This window comes from Semicossyphus pulcher, unplaced genomic scaffold, assembly GCF_022749685.1.
Source record: "Semicossyphus pulcher isolate SPU_LCO1_2020_fin unplaced genomic scaffold, fSemPul1.0.p SCAF_37, whole genome shotgun sequence".
Taxonomy (NCBI): domain Eukaryota; kingdom Metazoa; phylum Chordata; class Actinopteri; order Labriformes; family Labridae; genus Semicossyphus; species Semicossyphus pulcher.
The window spans coordinates 76,249-99,198 of record NW_027211712.1 but is presented as its reverse complement, the minus strand read 5'-3'; the positions used below and the strand labels follow the sequence as shown (position 1 = coordinate 99,198).

The 22,950-nt window shown below is 44.5% G+C and overlaps 3 protein-coding genes across 5 annotated transcripts in view; 1 reads left to right on the top strand and 2 right to left on the bottom strand.

Moving 5' to 3' along the window:
* apc2 (APC regulator of WNT signaling pathway 2) overlaps positions 1 to 10,566 on the top strand; it is a 28,306-nt gene extending 17,740 nt beyond the window's left edge. Inside the window, exons 9-13 of the mRNA XM_069679211.1 lie at positions 383 to 481; positions 559 to 698; positions 975 to 1,169; positions 1,398 to 1,612; positions 2,148 to 10,566. Of these exons, the coding sequence (XP_069535312.1) occupies positions 383 to 481; positions 559 to 698; positions 975 to 1,169; positions 1,398 to 1,612; positions 2,148 to 7,698 (6,200 nt within the window). The 3' untranslated portion in view covers positions 7,699 to 10,566. The remainder of the gene's footprint in view (positions 1 to 382; positions 482 to 558; positions 699 to 974; positions 1,170 to 1,397; positions 1,613 to 2,147) is intronic.
* A 96-nt stretch (positions 10,567 to 10,662) lies between these two features.
* Positions 10,663 to 13,356, bottom strand: cunh19orf25 (chromosome unknown C19orf25 homolog). 3 transcript variants are annotated; one of them, XM_069679222.1, is made up of 3 exons: positions 13,202 to 13,356; positions 12,275 to 12,459; positions 10,663 to 11,943 (listed from the first exon to the last, which is right to left on the bottom strand). In XM_069679222.1, the coding sequence occupies exons 2-3, from the start codon at positions 12,414 to 12,416 to the stop codon at positions 11,762 to 11,764; spliced, it is 324 nt and encodes a 107-aa protein (XP_069535323.1). In that variant the 5' UTR covers positions 12,417 to 12,459; positions 13,202 to 13,356; the 3' UTR covers positions 10,663 to 11,761. The 3 variants fall into 3 exon arrangements, with proteins under 3 accessions (XP_069535323.1, XP_069535324.1, XP_069535325.1); XM_069679223.1 differs by having other exon boundaries at positions 12,275 to 12,447; XM_069679224.1 differs by having other exon boundaries at positions 12,275 to 12,441.
* A 1,101-nt stretch (positions 13,357 to 14,457) lies between these two features.
* On the bottom strand, positions 14,458 to 22,159 carry reep6 (receptor accessory protein 6). The gene is made up of 6 exons (XM_069679220.1): positions 22,027 to 22,159; positions 18,185 to 18,278; positions 17,839 to 17,977; positions 17,524 to 17,692; positions 17,322 to 17,452; positions 14,458 to 14,637 (listed from the first exon to the last, which is right to left on the bottom strand). The coding sequence occupies exons 1-6, from the start codon at positions 22,157 to 22,159 to the stop codon at positions 14,626 to 14,628; spliced, it is 678 nt and encodes a 225-aa protein (XP_069535321.1). The 3' UTR covers positions 14,458 to 14,625.
* Between the last annotated feature and the right edge of the window lie 791 nt (positions 22,160 to 22,950).

The following is a 22,950-nucleotide window of genomic DNA, read 5'->3' as shown; positions in this document are numbered from 1 at the left end:
ACCTGCAGGGACTCAAGTTCTTTCCAAACCAAGAGAAACTAAAACCATCGGGCAGTTACGTTCCCTGTATGGCTGATGAAAAATCTTCCAATATAGTATGTGCCGACTAAACTCACAAGAATTAAAACAACGGGTATGTCAAGTTCCCTCCAGCCTGGAAGACCTTAATGATACAAAACTACGGGGAGTGGAGGTAACTCTAAGCTGGGGGAACAGAAGACCTCCAGTTAACTGTTCCACCTCAACTTGATGACTGATTGGGGTTCTTGTTTCGGGTATCGACGGAACTTAACTGAACAATAACTAAAGTAGATGGAATCTGTTCATTCATAGATTTATCTTAAACGAACTCCTGTTCGGTTCTTTATTTTCTTCTCTGCAGACATCCCCGAACCAGTGGACCCTCAGATCTGTCAGGCAATGTGCGCCATCATGAAGCTTTCCTTTGAAGAGGAGTACCGACGCGCCATGAATGAATTAGGTTTGTGCAACACCTACTGACCTTTGTTTTCAAATGTCAGTGACACACTTTGCTAAGAGTTGTGTATTTACTTCCAGGTGGTCTGCAGGTGGTGGCTGATCTGATCCACCTGGACCAGGACATGTACGGCATGCAGAATGACCCCATCAACATGGCGCTGCGCCGCTATGCAGGGATGGCAGTGACTAACCTCACCTTTGGAGACGTTGTCAACAAGGTACAGAAAAACACAGTGCATTTACATCTTCACCAATACTGAACTTGAAAATGTTATCATTATAATGTTAACCTTGGTCCTATTGTTAAAGCAATGGTGTTGTAAGCATTAGCATACTGTTAGCTAATGTTTTGGCTCTAATATTATTAATCTTGATGTTAGCATTAGGATGCTGTTAGCATTAGGATGCTGTTAGCCTAGGTTAACATCATCCCATCCTGGGTCTTGGTCTTTGGCCCTGTCTGTCTGTTTGACCTCCACCTGGTCCTCCTTTAGGCCACTCTGTGCTCAAAGAAGAGCTGCCTTCAGGCTCTGGTGGCCCAGCTGGCCTCAGATAGTGAGGAGCTCCATCAGGTGGTCTCCAGCATCCTGAGGAATCTGTCCTGGAGGGCCGACATCAGCAGCAAGAGAGTCCTCCGAGACATCGGCTGCGTGTCTGCACTGATGACCTGTGCCCTGCAGGCCACCAAGGTAACAAAAAGAATACAACACACACAGTAGATGATGGTGGAAAAAACAGAGAGTTAATGTTATTATGATACAACTGTCATGTGTGAAGATACAGCTCCCTGTAATTTCGTCAAAAGTCATTATGTTTGTTGTGTTGGATTATACTCTACAACTCAAGTCTTTAGGTGTCTGCGATATATGGTAATACTTGTTTTAGTGCTTGTACATGAACACATGTTGGTTTTGCAGGAATCGACCTTGAAGAGTCTCCTGAGTGCTCTGTGGAACCTGTCCGCTCACAGCATCGACAACAAGGTGGCGATCTGTTCAGTAGACGGAGCTCTGGGCTTCCTCGTCAGCACACTGACGTACCGATGTCAGACCAACTCGCTCGCCATCATCGAGAGTGGCGGAGGAATCCTCCGGAACGTGTCAAGTCTGGTCGCCACACGAGAAGACTACAGGTTGGTTTATGAGAGTCGGTCTCATTGGTATAGAAATGATGGAGACATGTCTCATTCATATTCTCCATGACAATATGAATGAGCAAACACCATCTGCAGATGAAGACTTGAGACGTCTTTGGTCATCCCTTTTGGTTCTAATATAACATGACTTTAGTTGCACACAAGATTTTGCTGAATTCTAAAACATGAAATATCGCATTGAAGCAAAAGTGACTTCCATTAAAACTTTCAATAAACTTTTTGTGATTATTAACATAAGAACCATAAAAAAAGATGTTTTATTTTAAAGTCATTAAAAATATAAACATTAAGATTTACATTTTTCAGTATGTTACATTTTGTTACATAACCATGTATGCTTTAGAAAATGTAAAAGTTCACAAGATTTGTAGTAAAATGAGCAAGACAAATGAGAAGACATTCAAAACCTTTGGCTTGTCATTTTATGACCGATAACTCCATTTAGTGATAGTTTGCTTCAGCTGGACGTAAAAAAAAGTAGAGTAATATATTTTTCTTTCTTTTTTGGCAGGCAAATCCTCAGGGACCACAACTGCCTCCACACTCTGCTTCAGCACCTTCGCTCCCACAGCTTAACCATAGTGAGCAACGCCTGTGGGACTCTTTGGAACCTTTCTGCCCGAAGTCCAAAAGACCAGGAGCTACTGTGGGACCTTGGGGCAGTTAGCATGCTGCGCAACCTTATCCACTCCAAGCACAAGATGATAGCCATGGGCAGCGCTGCAGCTTTAAGGAACCTCCTCACCAATCGACCCCTGAAATATAAGGATGCTGCAGTTGTATCCCCTGGATCCTGCATGCCCTCACTCTACATGAGAAAACAGAAGGCTCTGGAGGCAGAGCTGGACGCAAAACACCTGGCAGAGACTTTTGATACTCTTGAGAAACAGAGCCCCAAACACCTGACCCTCAACAAGCCGCTAAGGCACATTGAAAGTCTAGCAAAGGATTACGCATCTGATTCTGGTTGTTTTGATGATGATGAGGCCCCTAATGTCTCAAGTAGCCTGGACACTGGTAGCTTCTCAATGCTGTCCATGTTCCTTACCAACTCTAACTTCCAGCAAAACCAGCCACGAAAGAGAGACAGCGAACCAGAGAGGGACATGGACCCTCCTCAGATGGCAGAGAAGAGGCATGCACCCCCTGATGACGTGGTATCTGCTGCTGCAGAGAAGCTAGCAAAAAAGATCACCAACACAGTTGCAAAGATTGACAGGTTAGTGGAGGATATCACCATGCACACGTCCTCGGAGGACAGTTTCAGCCTTAGCTCTGAAGACCACCTGGCAGACTGGCCTTACGGGCTGGATGAACTCAATGAAGCCAGGGCGAAATCATGCTCTCCCTGCCGTCTCTCTGATACAAGCAGCTTGGCCCACAGAGAACGCCTCAGTAGAGCCCACGCTCTTTTGCGCCTCAAAACTGCCCATACAAGTGTATCAACAGACAGCCTAAACAGTGGAAGCACTAGTGATGGCTACTGCGGCAGCAAAGACCAGATGAGACCTGCTCCAAGGGCTCTAATGATGCAACAACGACCCAACCAACTTGATCTCAAGGTGGCCCATCAAGATTTTCTTAATGCAGGGCCTGCTGTCCTGAATGAGACTAACCACCAAGATATTCCTGAGAGAGACTCTGTGGACAACAAAGATGTGAAAGCACTAGAGCTGGGCAGCACAGATACCGAAAAGAATCAGGATCAACCTTTACAGACTCCTGTCAGTGTGTCCACTAAAGTCTCCTCTGATGTCAGCATGACCTCAATTAAACTCTCACCATCTTATCAACAAGTCCCACTTATTCAGAGTGTGGCCAAATTTGGAGTAGCAAAGACAGCCATCAATGTCCAGGCTGCCCAAGCTATGAGGAGGCAAGCATGGGTACCTACTGTGATGACTGGAGGGAGTATTACAAAGTTTTCTCCAATGACATCCACCAGAAGCCCAACCATCGGGACGATGGAGACAGTTCAGAAATACTCTGTGGAAAACACACCCATTTGCTTCTCCCGCTGCAGTTCACTGTCCTCCCTCTCCTCTGGCGATGGAGCACTGGATGGACAGAGCGAAAATGAGCTGGAGAGTGATTCGTCATTGGAAATAATTGAAGTGGAAGATGAAGAAGTGGTGAAAAGAGCTGAAGAGGATGAAACCTTGGAGGATCTCAGTGACAGCCAGCTTCTGATGACCGACTCCAAAACCTTTCCCAGTAAAGAAACGGATCCCATTGAGATCCCCTGTCCTGCCAAGAGGGAAAAGGTGTTCCTTAGAGGAGCCTCACCAGCTGTAATCGAAGACAGATCTCCATCCAGTTCATCTGAGAACTACATCCACGAGACACCCCTGGTAATGAGCCGCTGTAGCTCAGTCAGTTCACTGGGCAGCTTTGAGTCTCCTTCTATTGCCAGCTCAATCCAAAGTGATCCTTGTAGTGAGATGATCGATGGAACAATAAGCCCCAGTGATCTTCCCGACAGCCCAGGGCAAACAATGCCTCCTAGTCGAAGTAAAACTCCATGTTGTGTTGAGTCAAATGGACCTGAAACTCAGGCCACTGGAATAGCCGGCCAGTGGGAAAGCAGCCTGCGAAAGTTCATGGAGATCGCAGATTCCAAGGAGAGGTTTAACCTTCCACCCGATCTGGACACCATGATCTACTTCACAGTGGAAAAGCCCACTGAAAACTTCTCTTGTGCTTCGAGCTTAAGTGCTCTGCCTCTCCATGAACACTACATACAGAAAGATGTGGAGCTGAAACTGACCCCCCTGCTCCAGCAAAATGACAAAAATCTTCCTTTCCCTGATGAGGATGAGCAAGGACTGGACCATGGCGAGAGATATAGTGAGGGCAACTCAGACGATGACATAGAAATCTTGAAGGAATGCATCAACTCAGCAATGCCCTCCAAATTCAGAAAAGTAAGACCTTCGCTGATGACTACCATTCCGCCTCATATTCTCAATTCTCAGATCCGAAAACCCATACATCTTCCAGTGTACATGATGCTTCCAAATGGCAAAGCCCAAATGTGTACTGGGAGGAGAATTGTCATCCCACAAAAAGACTTTAAATTTGACGATTCATCCTTTACTGATTCTGCGGAAGGTACGCCTGTCAACTTCTCCAGCACAACATCGCTAAGTGATGAAACACTTCAGTATCCAGTGAAGGAGAGGGGGGCTAAAGACTGCACAGCTAGAGGCATGAACAAGAAGGAATTGCTTAATGATGAGGAAAAGAGGATCGAAGACTTGAGGATTTTCTCTCACTTTCACAAACCCAACAGGATGAACTACCCACCTGAGATACAAGTGAACCGAACAACCAAACACGTCGTTCCCACTCAGAGAGTGCTGATGCAGAGCAAAGAGGTAGCTGATAGAGTGGCCAGCCAAAGAAACCGTGATCAGTCTCCTAACCAACAAAAGAAGAGGCAAGGTCAAGGCCCTATCCGGACACTGGAACTGCCTGTCATAAAGCAAAACACAGAAGGTAACCTTAATGTGGGATCACAAAAAGGAAACGCTTTCTATCGACAAATGACACAGTCTTCAGAGGACAGCAATGGCTTCTATGATGATAATGAAAAAGATGAAGCAGTAAAACGAACAAGTAGAAAACAGATCAGAGAAGCAAGTAGAAATACTCTTTCCCGAAGCATGACAAATATTGGCAGGATTGATAATTCCCAAGGAAAAACCAGAGGCTTTCAAAGGATAAAACAGAACCTGATAAAGGATGAGTCCCTGGCATGTTACTCACTCAGCTCTTCTCTTAGTTCATTGAGTGATGCAGAGTTTGAGGATCATAAATCAAAAGCCCAGCAAATATGGTACAAGAACAGACACAACAAAACACACAATGTGGTGCAACAAACAAAGCCTATGACCATTCACAGCCAATACGAAGAGCCAAGCTCACCAAGCTCTGTCAGCATGGATTCAGAGGATGACCTCCTTCAGAAATGCATAACATCTGCCATGCCCAAGCAGAGAAGGAAACTTGCTGCCAGGAAGAGGAAAGCGGAAAATACCCAAAAGCAAAAACAAAAGGCATCTGATGGGTGGAACATGGATGAGGAAATGGATAGCGATGATACAGCATGGGATAAAGATTCAGATCTCAATAGCGTTGAATGGAGAGCCATACAGGAAGGTGCTAACTGTGTTGTCACTGGGCTGCAAGCATCAAAGTCTCAAGAGCCATCATCTGAAGAGACAGAATCAGTCCTGTCATTCATGTCAACGTCCAGCTTTACACCCAAAGAAAGGAAGTTTGCTAAAGACAAAAAGCCTAACAAACCTCTAGACTTCGCTCAGCGCAAGCCGGTTCCAAACTTACCTGTGGTTTTCAGAGGCAGGACGGTGATCTATACTCCGAAAAAAGAGACAGCTCCATCACAAAGACCTCCTCCCAGAAAAGTACCAACCAAGACGGATGCTCCAAAGAACCCAAATCTTGCTCAGCACAGATCAAAGAGCCTTCACCGATTAGGCTACCCCCAGGAAACTGAACTGTCTTTGCCAAAGAGGAGCTCTACACCACCTCCAAGGATACCAAAAAGTTCATCCTCTGGATCATCGGAAAGCTCTACGCCATCCAAACAGTCACAGAAGAAGATTACATCCCCTACTCAGACGAATAAATCAATCCAGAAAAAGAATGCCTCACCAGCTACCAGCCCTCCGGCTAATAGCCCTCCTGAAAGAAAGGGACGCTCTCCTGTTGTGAATCAAAATGAAAAATCCCCTCCACCTAAAACTCAGAAGTCACCTGTCCGAATCCCTTTTATGCAAAATTCAGTTAAGCCCAGACCTCTGTCACCTCTGGTAACAAACCAAACATCCAATAGGCCAACCAATCAGGTTAATGGGAAAAGGGTGCCACCCACCAATCGATTTGAACTGGTCAGGATGACATCTGTCCATTCGAGTGGTGGTGAGTCTGATCGCAATGGATTCTTGAGACAGCTAACTTTCATTAAGGAATCAAAGACTGTGCTGAGACGGGATGGTTCTGCACGCAACGTGCCTGGATCTCAGAATGGATCCCCACGCAGAGCAGTTCCTGGAGCTTCAGCTGTCTTCCTTTGCTCATCGCGCTGTCAGGAACTGAAGGCAGCTGTGCAAACTCAGAGAAGGGTACAAGTAAAAAGTCCAGGACAAGCACAGCAAGTCCAGAGGCCAGATCGTGGCCTTCAGAAGCAGACTGCAGCCCTTTCTAGAGCATCTTCCAGTGAAAGAGACCTATCTGCAAGACGCCCAGGCAGGAGAACCAGCTCAGAAAGCCCCTGCAGAGTGGCTCAGCGAAACGGGCCTGGCAGAGTGTCTGGAGCCAGACAACAACAAGACAAAGATACGTTTAAACGTCACGCCTCATCACCAAGTATAAACGTACTGAGCCGAGTTACCAGCCGTTCTTCCCTCCGCTCCTCATCATCTGATTCAAGTGGAAGAGCAAAGAGCGAGGATGATACAAAGAAGAAGGGGCAGAGATCTGCATCTCGGCTAAATGACAGAGTCACCTGGAGAAGGATCAGGGATGAAGATGTACCTCAGATCTTGAAAAGCACTCTGCCAGCCAATGCGTTACCTCTGGTGCCTTCTCCTGATGGGGAAAAGCCAAAGCCACTAGCTCTTCCAGGAAAACTGCCAACCATTCTTCTTGCATCTCGCAAGACAAGTGATGCAACAGTCCAGACAGAAGATTTTTCAAACAAGACCCACTCGAGCACCTCTCCAACAGCCGAAACAGCTCCTGTGATCTCAGAGGAAGTCGCACGACTTGCGCTGCTCAGAAAGATTAGTGCCACCTCTGGAGTTAACTTCCAGGATGGAGATTCAGAAAGCTCCCTGCGGAGCCACAGCAGTGTCTCAACAGGAACGTCGGACAGCCATGTGGGTGGAGTTGTCCATTTCCGCCAAGGATCCCCCAGCAAGTCTGCCCGAATCACTCCATTTAATTATACCCCAAGCCCCATTGCCTGCTGCCCGCAAGACACACAAAGCCAAGCAGGCACGATCGATGAGAAGTCAGGAGAAAAAAGTGAGTCGTAGGACAGTTAGTGGACAACATGGACAACTCTACTGTGTTCCTATATGAAACTCAGCACTCAGGTGGACAGACTAGGAGTGTGCTGGTCCCTATACCTCGGGTTTTGACCCTTTACTTTCCCCATTTACTGCATTTATTTTTTCTCTCTGAACAATTGATAAAAGCTTCCATCTACCATTCATACAGGGTTGGATGTATGCATTAAGGCAGGTCTGACAAGAACAGACCGTCGATAACTTTTAGAGATGCACTTCAGAGAAAACTCTCATGAAACAGAAGAGCATCTTTTTGTACTTTTTTTTGTATTTGTAGAATAATCATTGCCTGGTAGAAATGTAGTGAAAACATCAAAGAACAAAACAATAACTTGATTTCAGCACATAATTCACCATCGGTCTCCCGGACAGAATCGATAAAAGAACAGTATTATGCAAATTTCAGAAGGACAACTCAGCTGGACTGTTACCTGAGAAGGTACAAACAGTGGTGGATTGTTGACAGACTCTTACAAGGGACACAAATACACTGACATGTCTTTCCTACATACAGTACATCAATGCTTTGGGCCTTTGCCTCACCGTTCAACTGGATACGATACACTGTTAGCCTTTCCTGTTATGTATGGAGCCCAGTGTGGTCGGGGATAACATTTTGATCAAGTTCTTTAAATTAATAATGCAATAATCCCTTCCTTCTGACTTCCATGTGACTCGACTCTGAAGCTGTCGATGTCTAGATTCTATTTGGTTCTTTGACTGAGATATGTGAATATATGTTTGGCGAGTCAAAGCTGTGATATCCAGGACAGTCGCAGTGTGTAACACAGAAACATGTCCGGTTCAAACCTAAAAGAAAAAAATCAATCCGAGGAATTTAATAACTACTAATTGAAGAGTTTGTGGTTGGCCATTCACATTGATCGGAAATGCTTTCAATTCTACTCCTTGATTTGTAACATTGGCCGAATGCGAGGACAATATTATGGGATTTATATCTTAGTACAAACAGTGACACAAATGTAATTTGGGTGAGGTGCTCTCTCCAAACACTACACGTAGGGGTAAAATAAGTGGCCCTCAGATTATTAGTTTAACGAAATATTTATCAAATTGTTTGGCCCTAACACCCACTGGACTCTGGTACCATCTCGAAAATGTTATAGCAACTATTCATTTTCCAATCGATCTGCTGATTCTGGTTAACGTCACACTCTCCTGTAGTCTCTGTCTTAATCAATATTGTAAATAACGTGCAGATATACAAAATCTTCAAAGCTTCCTGGTGGGCAAAAGAATCTCTGTGTTACTCCCTGACAGCATGCTAATATATCCACTGCACACACACACACACACACACACACACACACACACACACCTGTGAACACTGGACAACAATGACGTTATACAGTGGTAACCATTTCTGAAGCCCGAGGAGAGCATTACTAGCCATCTGTTTTCAAGTGCTGCAAAGACCTATAATGCTATGAACTGTCAGCGTAGATGAACAAAGCCTCTGTTAATCAAATGACATTGTATTTGTGTTGCTACTAGATTCAGGCACTGTTTGCTGGTGACGATTTCCTGTCGAGAAACAAAAAGATCTGATTCAGTGAAGGTTCTGGGTCTATGGACGTGTCCTCACAGACGTTATCCTCTGGAAGTCCTTATAACGTGTTAATATCTGCTTAACTGTGTTGCTGTAAAAGTAGTGATAGGTCGAGAAGCAGTCAAATATAAAGACGATGAATATTCTCTGTAGTGTACCATCACTCCTTCATGTGTGCTCGGAAGACAGAAGAGTGCTGGACCGAACAATCGACATCAAGGGGCTGTTTGTTCATAAAACGAGGTTTTGTATTTACTTCTTCCACCCTCATGTTTTTCCAAAGCATGTTCTGAGTATAAAAAACGCCCAAGTAGCTTCTGAATGCAAACCTTTCAAGTTCCACGTGCCATTAGGAGACATGTAAGTGATACATCAACAAAATGTCTTCAGTAATGAACACTCACCATATATGGGCGTAAATAAGAGACAATAAGTTTCAGCTTGTGTTTGAAAAGCATAGTTAAGAACGTCTGATTATATCACGTGCTGGTGAACATTTAAAGATTTAAAGTATAAATGTGTGAAGTTACACATTTCTGTGACTCAGTCTATAACAAGAGAGATCTGACCTCTAACCTCTGGCATTCAGCTGACACAGTGGATGGATTCTAGTATGATTACATTGTTCCCCAATGATTTGTCGTATACAGTAACAGAATTTAACTCTTTGTGAACATTTTACAAATTTAAAACCTCTTTGTCTCTTATTTGAGCCATGAATTCTAGAAGGGTGGAAACTTTTCAGGTGAGCGTTTGATGCTCAAAATGTAGAACTGTATTTGGTGAATCAGTGAAACAGCCCCGTAAAGGACAAGGTGGAAACTGTGTGAATCGGATGCATGGGGAGTTTGGCTCCATGCTTTAAAGCCATGAGAAGGTCCTGGAAATGTGTACGCCATACCTGACCTCGGCCTCGATCACGGCTGACTGGAGACAAGATTTTAGACACATTCAAACTAACGCAGACTCACCTTTAAATACTGTAACTTATATTCTGCATTTAGCATTCACTCGTGCCAATTCACAAATTGAATATGTATCAATTCTGAGTAGTTAAAATGAATCTGAACTCTCTGGATCAATTAGGTAACCTTTTAGAGGACTGGAGAGAAGCACAACCTTTAGTATTTTGGATGGTTTCGATCCCAACATTTCAAGCGTGATCGAGGCCACAGGCGCGTGTGGTGCCATGTGACATAGGCAAAGCTACAGAGGTGTGTCATAATAAATGTTTTCATCCAATAAAAGTGACGTGTTTCATTAAACTGCTGTGAAGACTTTTCCTCGTACAAACGCAGGTGAGAATAATTTTGGTTTAAAACCTACAGAGAAGAGACGTGACAGAAAACATCGTCCGTGTACTGTCGTGGTTTTATTGGCTTTTATTGTGAAATTCATTTACACAACAGAGGGGTGTTTGGACAGGAAGTGAAGACGGCTTTTGAAGTGGATCACATACAAAAGAAGTCAAATGCAGTAACGAGATATATTTGACTGAAGATGATAAAATGAGCTCAGAGCAGACGAATCAGGGATATCGTCCACATTTCAAAATGAAGAATTTTTTGTTTCCTAAGAGCAAACAACATCTTCTTGCTATGATGAACTGCTGAATCCTTATTTTAACTTCAATTAACTTTGGAATAAGGGATGCTGACAACCAGTCAAAACAAAAGGAATGATTAGAGGCAGGAATCCTGGTTCAATGTTCCTAACTTATATCATCAGACAGACTGGGGAAAACGCAGACTTGTCCTTTAATTCTTTGATTAATACGTAATGTCATTTGTTTCCTGCAGATGTCGTCATCTGACTGCATCAAGCTTTCAGCATAGCTGCTTCATGGTGGTTCATTAAGTGAGTTTCTATCTGTGGCCCCACAAGATGAGGTTTCAACATGAGCAAATTATCTGCACTGACTATTACACGGAATGAAGAAGAACTGTTGTCAGTAAAGAAAACAAACCGACTTCATTTTCAGTCCAAACACTTTAAATATATCTGACAATAAACAAGGGCTGAAATAACTGATGACTGAATCACATCCTAAGGAAAGATTTGTCTTTACAACCGATCGATGGGACATTTTACTTCGTAACAAATCATTAGTGTTGGACTTCCAGGAACAATATTCACTTTTCACCACCACTTCACACTCTGGTCATTTGTCCTTATGTTGACGTTTTGGATGATGATCTAAAAAGTTAATAGCAACATCAACTGATTATGATTATTAATGAATCAGCCAAAATATCGGCCTCCCGTTTCTGTTTACTTTCAGCCGTATGAAGTTACCAGCACATGCTGCTGCTAACATCAGCAACCTGTTTCTGCTGTGGGGTCAGAGGTCCTCATATGGGCTGCCGCCAGCGGTTTGACCTGATCGAGCTGAGCCAGCAGGCCCTCTGCCGGAGAACGTCAGTGAGGAAGAGGAGAGTCTCTAACAGAGGAAGAGTAGAGTCAGAGTGTTTGACCTTTGACCTCTGCCACGTCTCTCTCCAGCTGCTCCCCTGCAGCTTGCAGTTCCTCCCTCTGCTTCAGCAGTCGACCTCGCACCTCCTGCAGCCGCTCGTTCAGCTCCAGATACTGACGACACTGCTGGAACCTGGACTCCACCTCGCTGTCTGACGGCCGCGATGAGTCTGAGGGCGAATGGAGAACCAGACAGTAAAGTACAAGAACCAGTCTGTTAAGTACAAGAGAACAAGTCAGTTAACTACAGAAGAACAAGTCAGTAAACTGCAAGAGGACTAGCAACTACTAGTTAGTAAACTACAGCAGAAGCAGTCATTAAATACAAGAGAATATTCAGTCACATAGCAGAACCAGCGGAACTCATTTGATAGAGTTCATTCTAAACACTGGAGGAACTTCAGACAGAAAAAAAGAGCTTGGATGTGTAATGTGTTAGAGAGTTAAGACAGCTGGCTGTATGATGTCATTATGTGATCATGTGATTCTGTGTGGACTTACCTTGTCCAGTCTGCTCCAGGATGCTGAAGACCGGGTCGTTGGGAACAGCTCTGTCGATGTCCTCCAGGATCTGGTCCACAGTGGGGGGGTCAGGACGGCTGGGCAGAACCACCCGCTTCTTATTTTTAGAGCCAATATTCATCCTGCAGCAGACCCAGATGCAGCTCCTGCATCTGTACAAAAACCTGTCATCAAGTTCAGTTTTATGAGAAAAAAACAAATATGACACTTTAATTAAAAAATACAATGAAACTGATGACGGCGACAGTAAATCTGGTGTTTAAACTGTTCCTTCGTGTTTTAAGTGTTAAAATTGAAAAGGTGTGCCATTCATGCTCAGCAGTGATATTAAATATTATCATTTTGTGCTCATTTACATAAATGTTTTTATTCATGATGGGTTCACTATAAACCGTTAAATTCAGCCGACAGCCCCATACGTGAAGTCATCTGACACCTTCCCCAGACCTCTGTTGATATACCAATTAAATTAAGGTTCACTAAAGTGTCGGTTAACGCTCACAACTCGGAGACAAGTATTAAAATACATTTTCGAATTTCTACCTGCTATTCTTCAATTCGGCATAGAACCTAACAACTAATACCTTTTTATTTCAATAAAGATGCAATTTACATAAACTGACGGGCTTTTCTCAGTCATCGTCAAGCCTAACACACTGAGGATAAAACTGATGCGCCATGCTAACTAGATAAAGCAGTCTTATGTTGAATTTTGTCGCAGCATGGTGAAATATTTCTCAGCCGAATTTACACAAACGTTATTACGATTCATGGAACATCTTCGGTGAAGACAAAACAGATTGATATTTCAGCAGATAAGAAGTTAAAGTTGCACTTCAAATTAGTTACACGGAATTCGGCATTTGCTTGAACAAGCCAGAATGATGACAATTAGTCAGCGATTACCAGAATTTAGGGCTCTTGACGAGTCTTGGCACTTTTCCACACTGTCCCCTGTAGCTTACACCGGACTAAAGTCAAGTACAATACCAGTTACTGAAAATATAGACACGGTTTCTCAAGCACTAGCTAATGCTAATGGATAAAAACACGGTACGTAACCTGCCACGTCAGCACGTTGGCAGTAGACGCACTGACGTCAGTCCCTTCTCATAGAACGTCGATTGATTTCCTTAGTCTCGCTACATGCTGGTAAACCACTAATAATGGATGATTTTCCCATGCTTTTCTGTTTCTATTCATTTTGATTTATTTAAACTTTATTGTATAAAAGATACAGTTTTTGCCCAGACATGTACATCCAAATCCTCCGTTCACTTTTATACTTACTTTTGTGAAGAATGGGTTCTTTGTCGCCCTCTGCCGGTTCGGTCCGGTTTCACCACACTGCAGATGGACGGTGATCAATTTTTTCTAATATATTTTATTTTATCGATGTACATTTATTTTGTCTGAAAGAAGTACTCTATTAAAGGAAAATAAAAATGCCTTTAATTATACTGTTTACACTGCGGCTATTACATATTTGTATGACTGTTCATGCATTCTAACAGCTACGAGAGGTTCTAATGACATTATGCAACTAAATCAGCATGGATTGAAAAATAGGGAAACAACTTTGCTGTTCTTGGTAAGTTTAGTCAGTAGGCCACTAATATGCTAATTTAAATGTGTAAACTAAGATGGTGAATATTTACCTGCTATACTTCAGCCTTCAAGCATTGTTTTTGTGAGGGTGTTAGCATGCTAACATGCTGAGCTAATATGGTGAGCATTTCCCTGCTAAAGATCAACATGTTAGCATTCTGACATTAGCATTTATCTCAAGGACTTTATGTGAGAGCAGTCAGGCTTTTGATTCATACTTTTTATTTCTTATCCAATTGTCATATCGAGCTCATGATCTCATTTGTTTCGATAAACAAAACAACAAAACAAAATATATAAACAGCAACATGTAATGGAAACAATGAGGACACACAGTGTCCCTGATTCCAGTCGCAGAGCTGCAGATGTTAACGTGCAGCGTCTCCAAAACACAACTCACAATCTCAAATCATCACATATTAATGGGAAATCTCTTGGTGCTGGAGAATCTGCAGCCTAGACACCCACCCACTGACCCCCCAAACCATCAATAAATGAATGAAAAGAAAAATAAGAAACATCTGTTGTAAAATTAGAGTCTGTTTTGACCAAACTGTGACTTTTTTTATTTCATTCTGTTACAGACTGGTGTATAAATATATATCTTATAAAAAAGACATCAATCTCTTTGACAGAAGGTGTTCTTCATGCTGGGATCTGTGAGGATGAAGAGGAAAAGCTTCGCTCTCTGACCCCCTCCTGAGGCTCCTCTTCCTCTGCTGCTATCTGAAGGTCTGCAGACACAGCACATAAACTGCTTCAGACAGGAAGTGTGACTTGATATCCTACATGCTAACTCTCCTCTCACAACATTCACTTTAACATGCTACTGACACTGAACCACATGACTTACCGTACATGGTTAACCCAGGAAAGGCTGGAACAGGTAACAGGACAGCTCGGTTAGCATGTTTACTCCTAAACTCTGATATTAGTGTACAATCAGTTCATATTTTATTTCAGTAAAGCAGCATTTTCTCCCATCAGGACAATAACATTTATACTGATTTAACTATGAATTTACACTGCATGGTCTCACCAAGGTTCTGTCGTTACAGCCACAATATCAAAGTGTCGTACCAAAGGACTATTAGACAAATTCACATCACTGGATGCTGTCATCAGTGAATTTGGTATGAAACTTAGATCTGAAACTTTTGGCTTTACAATCAAACTGTACTGACAAAGCTAACTGGAAACAACATACTCTTATGAGTCAGGAGTTAATGGCACAAATCTCTTAAATTAACATGGTATTTTTATTTTGCCTGGCAGCTGTCAATCAAGTTAGCTCGCCTCTTCATGTAAAGTTTTATGATTTTTTTAATATATATATTTCAGTTCTAAATGACTAATAGGTACATAAGATTCTAAGTGCCTGACAACAGAAAGGATCCCTACAGAGATAGACCTTTTTGTTACAGAGGAAGATGATTGTTTTAACCACACACAGACGTTACATCGCTCTCTGCAGACACACCAGACTCCATTCATAAAAACAGTGATTTTAGCTCACAGCACACGGGAGCTGCTGCTCTGCTGCTGCCTCGATCTGTCAGTCTGTTTCTGTTATAGTGTGACTTTGGTGTTTAAACGGTTAGTTTGGATACGACACAATATTTGTGTTCTACACAATAACACAACTGATCGAGGCAAAGGTAGACCAAAACCTCCTGTGTTCTGTGAGGTAAAATTACTGTTTTGTCAATGGAGTCTGGTGGCTTTTACAAAACCCACTTAGAATAACAATCTGAGCCTGTCAGCGTCAAAAGCAAGAACTTTTATTGGACGGCCCACTTCTTGACTGTGTTCTGGACAGAGATCCAAAGTCAGTCACAGATTTCCCTGCTGATTGGGAGCTATTGGCTGCACCTGGGATTTCTCCCTCAGCTGGTGGCAATCAGCCTGGCTGAGGCTATATCAGGAGGTTTCCCTTCACAGTGGGGCTTTTGTCTCCACAGGGTCAACACCTTCAGTTGGCTTCCTGTGTTTTTTGCTTTGAATGAAAGTTTGAATCAAGTGTCTTTAAACAGGAATTATTCTTTTGCCCCGTTACTCTCCCCATTCATTTTGTTTCTGCCGGTCCTGTGACCCCACCTCCCCTTTGTTCTGAGTCCAAGCTCTTAGTCTATTGATTGCCTCCTGATAAAACGCAGAAACACAGCCCACGTTTAAATACAATGATAACCCCCCTTTAACACAGCTGGGGTCCGTTTCACAAAGCAGGTTCAACAAACTCTGAGTCTAACCCTGAACTCTGAGTCGATCTACTCTGAGATAAGAAACTCTGAGTTTTCAGTTCCAGAACAGCTGATCAGAGTTAGTTCAGTCAACTCTGAGTAGGTTCAGCCAGAGTTAAGTGCGTGCACGCTGACTGTAAAAAGCCAGCATTAATGGAGCCCCGACACCACGAGGCACCATGGCAACGGTACACAAAAAGAGGTCCTCCTACGTCACACCAGCGGAGCTCGAAATCCTCATGCGGACGTTCAGCGAATACGAGCATGTTTTTAGAAACATAAAGTAACACGGCTGCAGCTGCAAAAGAGAGAGAAGCGGCTCGAGTGAACGCGTCAGTTTGAACTGGTCTGTTTATTTAATACTTCATCACGACCGGAAGCTAAAACTTATATTAATTTAGGAGCAATGCAGCGGGAGGAAAAACATACATGGAAGCAGTTATATTATATATTTATATATTTTAAATATGAAACATTAAATATCATTCAGTGGCTGTTTTGATGAGCATCAGCTTTATCCCTAACATGATGCTGACTTCACAAACATTATAATTCATGTTGATTAAACTGAATGTGTTAGTTTAAAAAAAAGAAATCCAATAACTTACAGCGTCTTATCTGAGCGCTCTCGGCAGTGGTGGTGGAAAATCTACAAATGGTGACTTTGACACAGATTTGTCTTTTGATTTTTTTAATCATAATTATAAAAGACTTTTGCAAAGCGGTCAGAGCAGCACAGAGACGCAACGTTTCTTCTTTTAATTTGTAACCGCTCAAACACACGTGAGACGGGCTGAATGAATGAGGAAGTAATGAGGGTTTTATATTCTAGAGGGAGGAGACAGAGCGAAACTGAGTGTCCTGAAGAAAACCTGCTCGCGACCAGGTGAGGTTCACAGACACAGTTACCATAGTAACCCACTCAGAGTTAAAGTTACCTCTCTTTCTGAAACGGCAAAAACCCGAGGTTTCCCTCATTTCAGGGTTAACAAACTCAGGGTTTCACTGAACCCGCTTTCTGAAACGGACCCCAGGTGTAGCACATCTACATACTCTACATCTGTGAGGACAGAGGGACTGAGACGTCAAAAGATGATGCTGAGTTGGAGCTGGAGCATGCTTAGCTTAGCTTAGCTTAGCTTAGCTTACAGACTGAGAGGTAGCAGTGATGTACGTACTGTTTTTTCTTCGGCCGGCTCTGATGGAGCGACTTTAGCTGACGATGTGCTCGGTAAACTTTTCTGTTCAGACTGAGTGACCGGCGGCCCCGAGCTCACCAGAGCTTTGTTCTTCACCAGAGTGGACAGGACTGCACAGAGGGAATGTTCATATTAAAAACAGCTTCATCTTAAAGCACTGGTGTCGAACTGGTCTCTGTACCTTCTCTGGTGAGGTTCTCAGCAGCACTCATAGCCTTCCCGCCGAGGTCGCTCACGAGGTTGTCCACCATGGCCTCGTGGCGGAGGAAGATGGGCCGAACCACTCTGTTGTAGATGATCTGAGAGCCGTTCCACGACATCGGAGCCATGCACCACAACAGGAAGAGACACTGAAACAACGGGGACAGAGAGACACGAGACTGGCTGGCTTTTTCTTTATAACACGTGGACTGATGTTCACTCAGTCAGGCCACAGCGAGCATTTAAAAGGGACGGGTTGAGTCTTGGCTTTACCTGTTCTTCAGTGTTTGCTCACCTTGAAAGCGTAGTAGAACGGGAACCAGTAGAGGAAAATATCGGAGAAGAACTCTCCTAAGCTGAAGACTCCGTACACCACCCAGTACGTCAGCCATTTAGTGTCGTCTTCTTTACTCGTACTTTCGATGGCTTTGATTCTGCAGATGAAAACGGCAGGTTTCAGGTCAGCTGTCGTCACAACATTTCTCACCTCCCCCTCCCTCACTCGGACACTGGAATTCACATAATCTGAGTTTGTTTGATGTTTCTGACAGCAATGCATTCTGGGACTCGTAGTAGGACAGACATGTCTCTGTGAGTGAAGGACACAGTATAAAGTCTGCTTCTTAAAAAAAAGTACTCACGAATAATAGGCTGGATAGACGAAACCAATCAGGTTGCAGAGCAGGGAGGCACCATATCCATACACCAGGTAGAGTCCTGTCAGTGAGACGGCACCTGGACGAGACACACAGGAGACACACGTCATGTCCACATGCACTGCCAATGACTCGTCCTGCCTCTGCCGTGTTACTGATTCTGAGGCGAGGTTTGATATCTTGTAGCGGGAGGATCTTTAGCGTCCAATGAAAAAGGCTAAGGCCCCAATAAGCCCCACCCCTTTCAGGTATTGAGTGATGAAAATGGATTTAAAAATATAAATGAGACGATCAAAGATTAACGTCAATAATGTTCCAGTGAGCGATGAGGATCATTAACCCTCTGCTGCTCGTGTGATCTGATTGGTTGGTTCATTGCAGGTGTGATGGCACATGCAGGTTAACATGGGTCAGTGTCTCTGTGAGACAATAACCGGGTGACTGCACATACTGCTGTCGACCGGCAGCTTCCCACTATACCTGTTTTTCTTAGATACGTCTCCCCTGTTTGCTTCTCTGTCTTCTGTTATGTTTCAGGGCCTCAGACAGAGCGCGTTTCAGCAGCTGGGGGCTTTTTGTCCTTTTTGGCTTTTTTTGCACGCTGCTTTTGCTTTGCAGAGCGCCTCGCATTTTTCAGGAAACTCTCGAGCGCGTCACGTTTTTCCGCTCTGAGCGCCTCGCGTTAAAAAAACAACTCAAAGCAGAAAAGCGCCCGACGTCATGGCCGTTTTTTCTCATTGTCCAATCGGATGAAAGGAGAGGCGGGCCTTCTGTCAGTTTACAATGTAACGGCTTGGTTGATGACAGCTAATGATTCAGTGGTTGCCTTAACAACAATAGGAAAAAAAAGCCGCCCCAGCTGCTTAAACACACTCTGTCTGATCGGGCCCTAATGGTGCTGGGTGTTTTTATATGTGTGTGTGTGTGTGTGTGTGTGTGTGTGTGTGTGTGTACATGTATGTTTGTTTTATTGTAAAGAAAATGTACAAATAAAAAAACTCAACATAAGAAATGCAATAACTGAGTGGATGGTGTGAAATCGCAGACTGCTAATCCCTGCACGAGGAGAGCTAAATGCTAACGGTCCTAAATGCACCGCTGCTTTTTGTTACAGGAAATACAAAAACAATCACCTGTAAAATGAGTCAATAACAAGTTATCAGGACAAGCTGTGGGATTAAAAGTGTCATGAGATCCTGAGAGAAGCTTTACAGATTCCACGTTCATGAAGACTCGTGTTTTCATGCAGGAGCTCAACCTCCAACATGAATGACCCACACTGATCACACGATCGCCACTGAACATCAGCACAGAGCCCACAGTCGGTTCATCCAGGAGCAACTTCAATAAAGTTTGTTCAAACGAGACGACTTTGCGTTCTCCTTGATAACGTGTAAGATCCACGTGCTCGTCACCATCACAGATTACTAATGAAGGAGAGAGCTGCAGAGGACGTGAACATCTGACGGTCCTCCTGCTGACTGTGCAGACATTCTGAGCAGGTCAGTGAACGCAGCACGTAATCATGAGACACGGACAGGAAGTGGTGTAAAAGGTGTCCTACCTCTGATCAGCTTACGTGTCCGTTCACACATGGAGCCGCTCTGCTCTGCCTGCTGATAATCTGCTTTAAGTGAAGGCAGCGGGGACACTGTGCACCAGGCACCACAGTGACATCACAGTTACTGATCCTCTGTATGAGCAGCAGGGAGGCATGAATAGACTCTGTTCGCCCTGAACGCTGCGCCAGACACGCGCATGCAACCTCCCTGCTCAGTGATTACTCTTCAGTTACTTATTCATGGAGCGTTTTGGTTTAAAAGTCACGACAGACGACACCAACATGAAAGCAGCACTGCTGCACTCGTTTGTTCTTCACACGTCGGAAACGAGATCGACTCTGATGAGGGCTCCTCTGAAAGACTCTCTTATGTAGGCTGAGAGTGTACTCGTGAGAAGAACAAGACATGTGATCCTATAGAAGTCTATGAGAACATGCTCCTCCTCCTCTCCTGATGTATTCCCTCAGTAAACATGTTCCTAATGAGTTTATGGTCTCAGTCTCTAGTTTCAAGTCTTCTTCAAGACAGCATGATGTTCATTTAGTCACTGATGCTCCCATTGAGATCACACAGAGCAGGAGGAGGGGGGGGGTCAGGGCGGATTGTGTAAAACAGAGAGGAACAAGACTTCTGGTTTGTGTTTGTAGTCCTGCTCACATCGTGTCACGTTTCAGCCAGCTTTGCTTGTTTGCAGGAAACAGCAAAAGTAACGCTGTAACGCGATCCACCAACAACTGAGCTGCTCGTGAGTCTCTGTGAACACATGTCAGCGTGTAGGTGCAGCCTACAGTCCCGTGCTGGAAGTCGTCTCCTCATTCCAATCCTTGCACATCAAGTTGCAGTCGGACTGTAAACACTGACCAGCACAGCTCTGGGTATCCTCATAGCTCATGTGAAGATCTGCTGCCTGCACCAGAAGGCCCTGAAGATTAGCCGCCCCTTCACAGGCGATATCACGATGATCACGACAGAAATCACTCACAACGACTCAGTGCTGATCTGAAGTGACCCCTCCCTGAGAGCACAGGACGTGACAGGAAACATCAGGGTCAGTACAGGTGCTGTACGCCACACGTCCTCTTGTTTCCACACCTCTGTAGCTCGCTGACCGGTGCATCGTGTTAGTGATGAGGGGTTTCTGCACTACAGCCCCGCTCAGGTACCCCTCTGCATGTGACTGTTGATGCCTGTCTGATCCCGTCAGCGGATGAAGAAATGAAACTCCTGCACGATCACACTCATCAAAGTCTGCTGACGACGCCCGACCCTGAGTCTGTCCTGAGTGTTCCCATGGAGCTAAACGCAGCTCACTTCCTGTTCAAACACTCGCTGAGCAGTCTTTGAGTGAATGAGTGAATGAATGAGTGAATGAATGAAGCATCTTGAAAGTCACCCAGATCGTCTCCTCTAAATATCTTGATGTAAATCCGAGCGGTGCACAGCGCTTCCTGTCACAGAGCCTGAGTGGATGTTTGAACACACAAAGCTGCGTGTCGGTGCATCTCGTATCTACCTAATGTAAACGTCTCTTCCTGTGGGTCACGTGCTCTCTCTCTGTGTCTGTCACACATTTAGGATCTCTAATCCACCCACTATCGTCTGGCAGTGTTGGAGCCTCTGGGACGGACGGACCATGTTGGGGTCTCCCAGTTAAACCAGTTGTTCAGAAAGGGGCTGATACCTGAGTGTGACTCCAGAGGTGAGATTTGAGTTGAACACATGTACAGTTAGAAGCATAATCAGCCTCAAACGAGAGCCGGTGGCTTCCTGGACTGCATGTCCTCCTGTGCCGTCCCTGCTCTGCTCTGCCCCCACGCTTTCAGCTCAACTCTTCTCGGCCACGGAAACCAGAACGCTTCTGACAGCAGAAACACGGTCTTTACTAACCCTGCTCTCATGCTCGGACATCTATTTATAGAGATTAGAAGTTGTTACGGCCACTGTTGGTGTCATTGATTAGTCTGTATGAAAGCATGAACAGAATTATTAAATATTGATCAAAGCTTTTTGGATGTAAAAAGTTTAGAAATATGAATTTGACCCGGAAAAGTTCCAGAACATCCCGGTTGTTGTTTGCAGACAGCAGCTGTTCACTGAAGCTTCCATTATGTTCACAGGAGGATTAACTGAATCCTCTTCAGGTTTCCATTGACATGCACCATGCAGCTACGAACATACTGCATATAATCAGAGCAGTAGAACATCCAGAACATGTTCCTGAAGACCCGAGCAGAGAACCACACCAGGAGAACAAAGCTCACCTACCCGCTGCGATGATCTTCTTCTTTATCCCCGTTTTCTCCTCCAGCTTCCCCAGGAGGTCCGTCACCACGTTCTTCTCGTTCAAGAACTTCTCTGCTCGGTCTCTGATGGACGCGAGGACGTCCAGCAGGCCCATGGTCCTCAATCAGGTCCTCAAACAACAGAGGAGTCAGAGGGAGATGGCCTGCAGCAGCGGAGAGGAAAACAGAGCACAGTGTAATCCTCTGACTGAAACAATCTGCTTTAATAAGAGCAGGAGGACAGGAGGGGGGAGGAGGGAGGAGGGAGGAGGAGGGAGGAGGGGGAGGAGGCACAGAGTGGAGCAGAGAAGAAGAAGCTGATTCTGGCTAAACTCCAAATTTAACATTTACTCCAACGAAAAAGTATGATTGTGTTTCAAAAGCAAAAAGCTGCCGGGTGTTACCTGAGACCAATGTTAGCTTTAATACGTGTAACCACGTCTGATCAGCTGCTCCAAGGCTGAGAACAGCATCTGATCCCCAGAAGATGAAACCTCTGCGACCTTTCCTCTTGCAGCTCCTTCAGGTCAAACTTCACGTTTGATCCATAGACTGTATATAAGGAAGTGGGCGGAGCCTTATTGGTTTGTGGCAGCGTCTTTAAAGCATCTAGTTTGGTTTTTTTGGCGGGAGAGGCGGCGTACTTGGACAAGAAAGTGGAGCTGGAGAGGAGAGCAGCTAACCCTGGAGCTAGCTTGTCTGATGCTAGTTGTGATTTAAAGACCGTGTACTTCACTCCGGCATGGTCTCTACAGTTATTGTCTCTGTTGTGCTTAGAGTGTTCGTGTGTTCCAGCAGGTAGATCAACACCGCCACGCTCTTCACCGTCCTCCTGGTCACTGGTTCAGATGGTACCATGTTGTTCTTCCCTCCACCTGGACAGCCGCGGGCGTTGCTGGACCACCTG

Coding starts and splice junctions, on each gene's coding strand:
- cunh19orf25 (XM_069679222.1), bottom strand. CDS start 12,416: ATGAATATTGGCTCTAAAAATAAGAAGCGGGTGGTTCTGCCCAGCCGT. Junction 11,944..12,274: donor CCTGGAGCAGACTGGACAAG/GTAAGTCCACAC, acceptor ATTCGCCCTCAG/ACTCATCGCGGCCGTCAGAC.
- reep6 (XM_069679220.1), bottom strand. CDS start 22,159: ATGGGCCTGCTGGACGTCCTCGCGTCCATCAGAGACCGAGCAGAGAAG. Junction 17,693..17,838: donor CGTTCTACTACGCTTTCAAG/GTGAGCAAACAC, acceptor CCGTTGTTTCAG/TGTCTCTTCCTGTTGTGGTG. Junction 17,453..17,523: donor TGAGAACCTCACCAGAGAAG/GTACAGAGACCA, acceptor CCCTCTGTGCAG/TCCTGTCCACTCTGGTGAAG.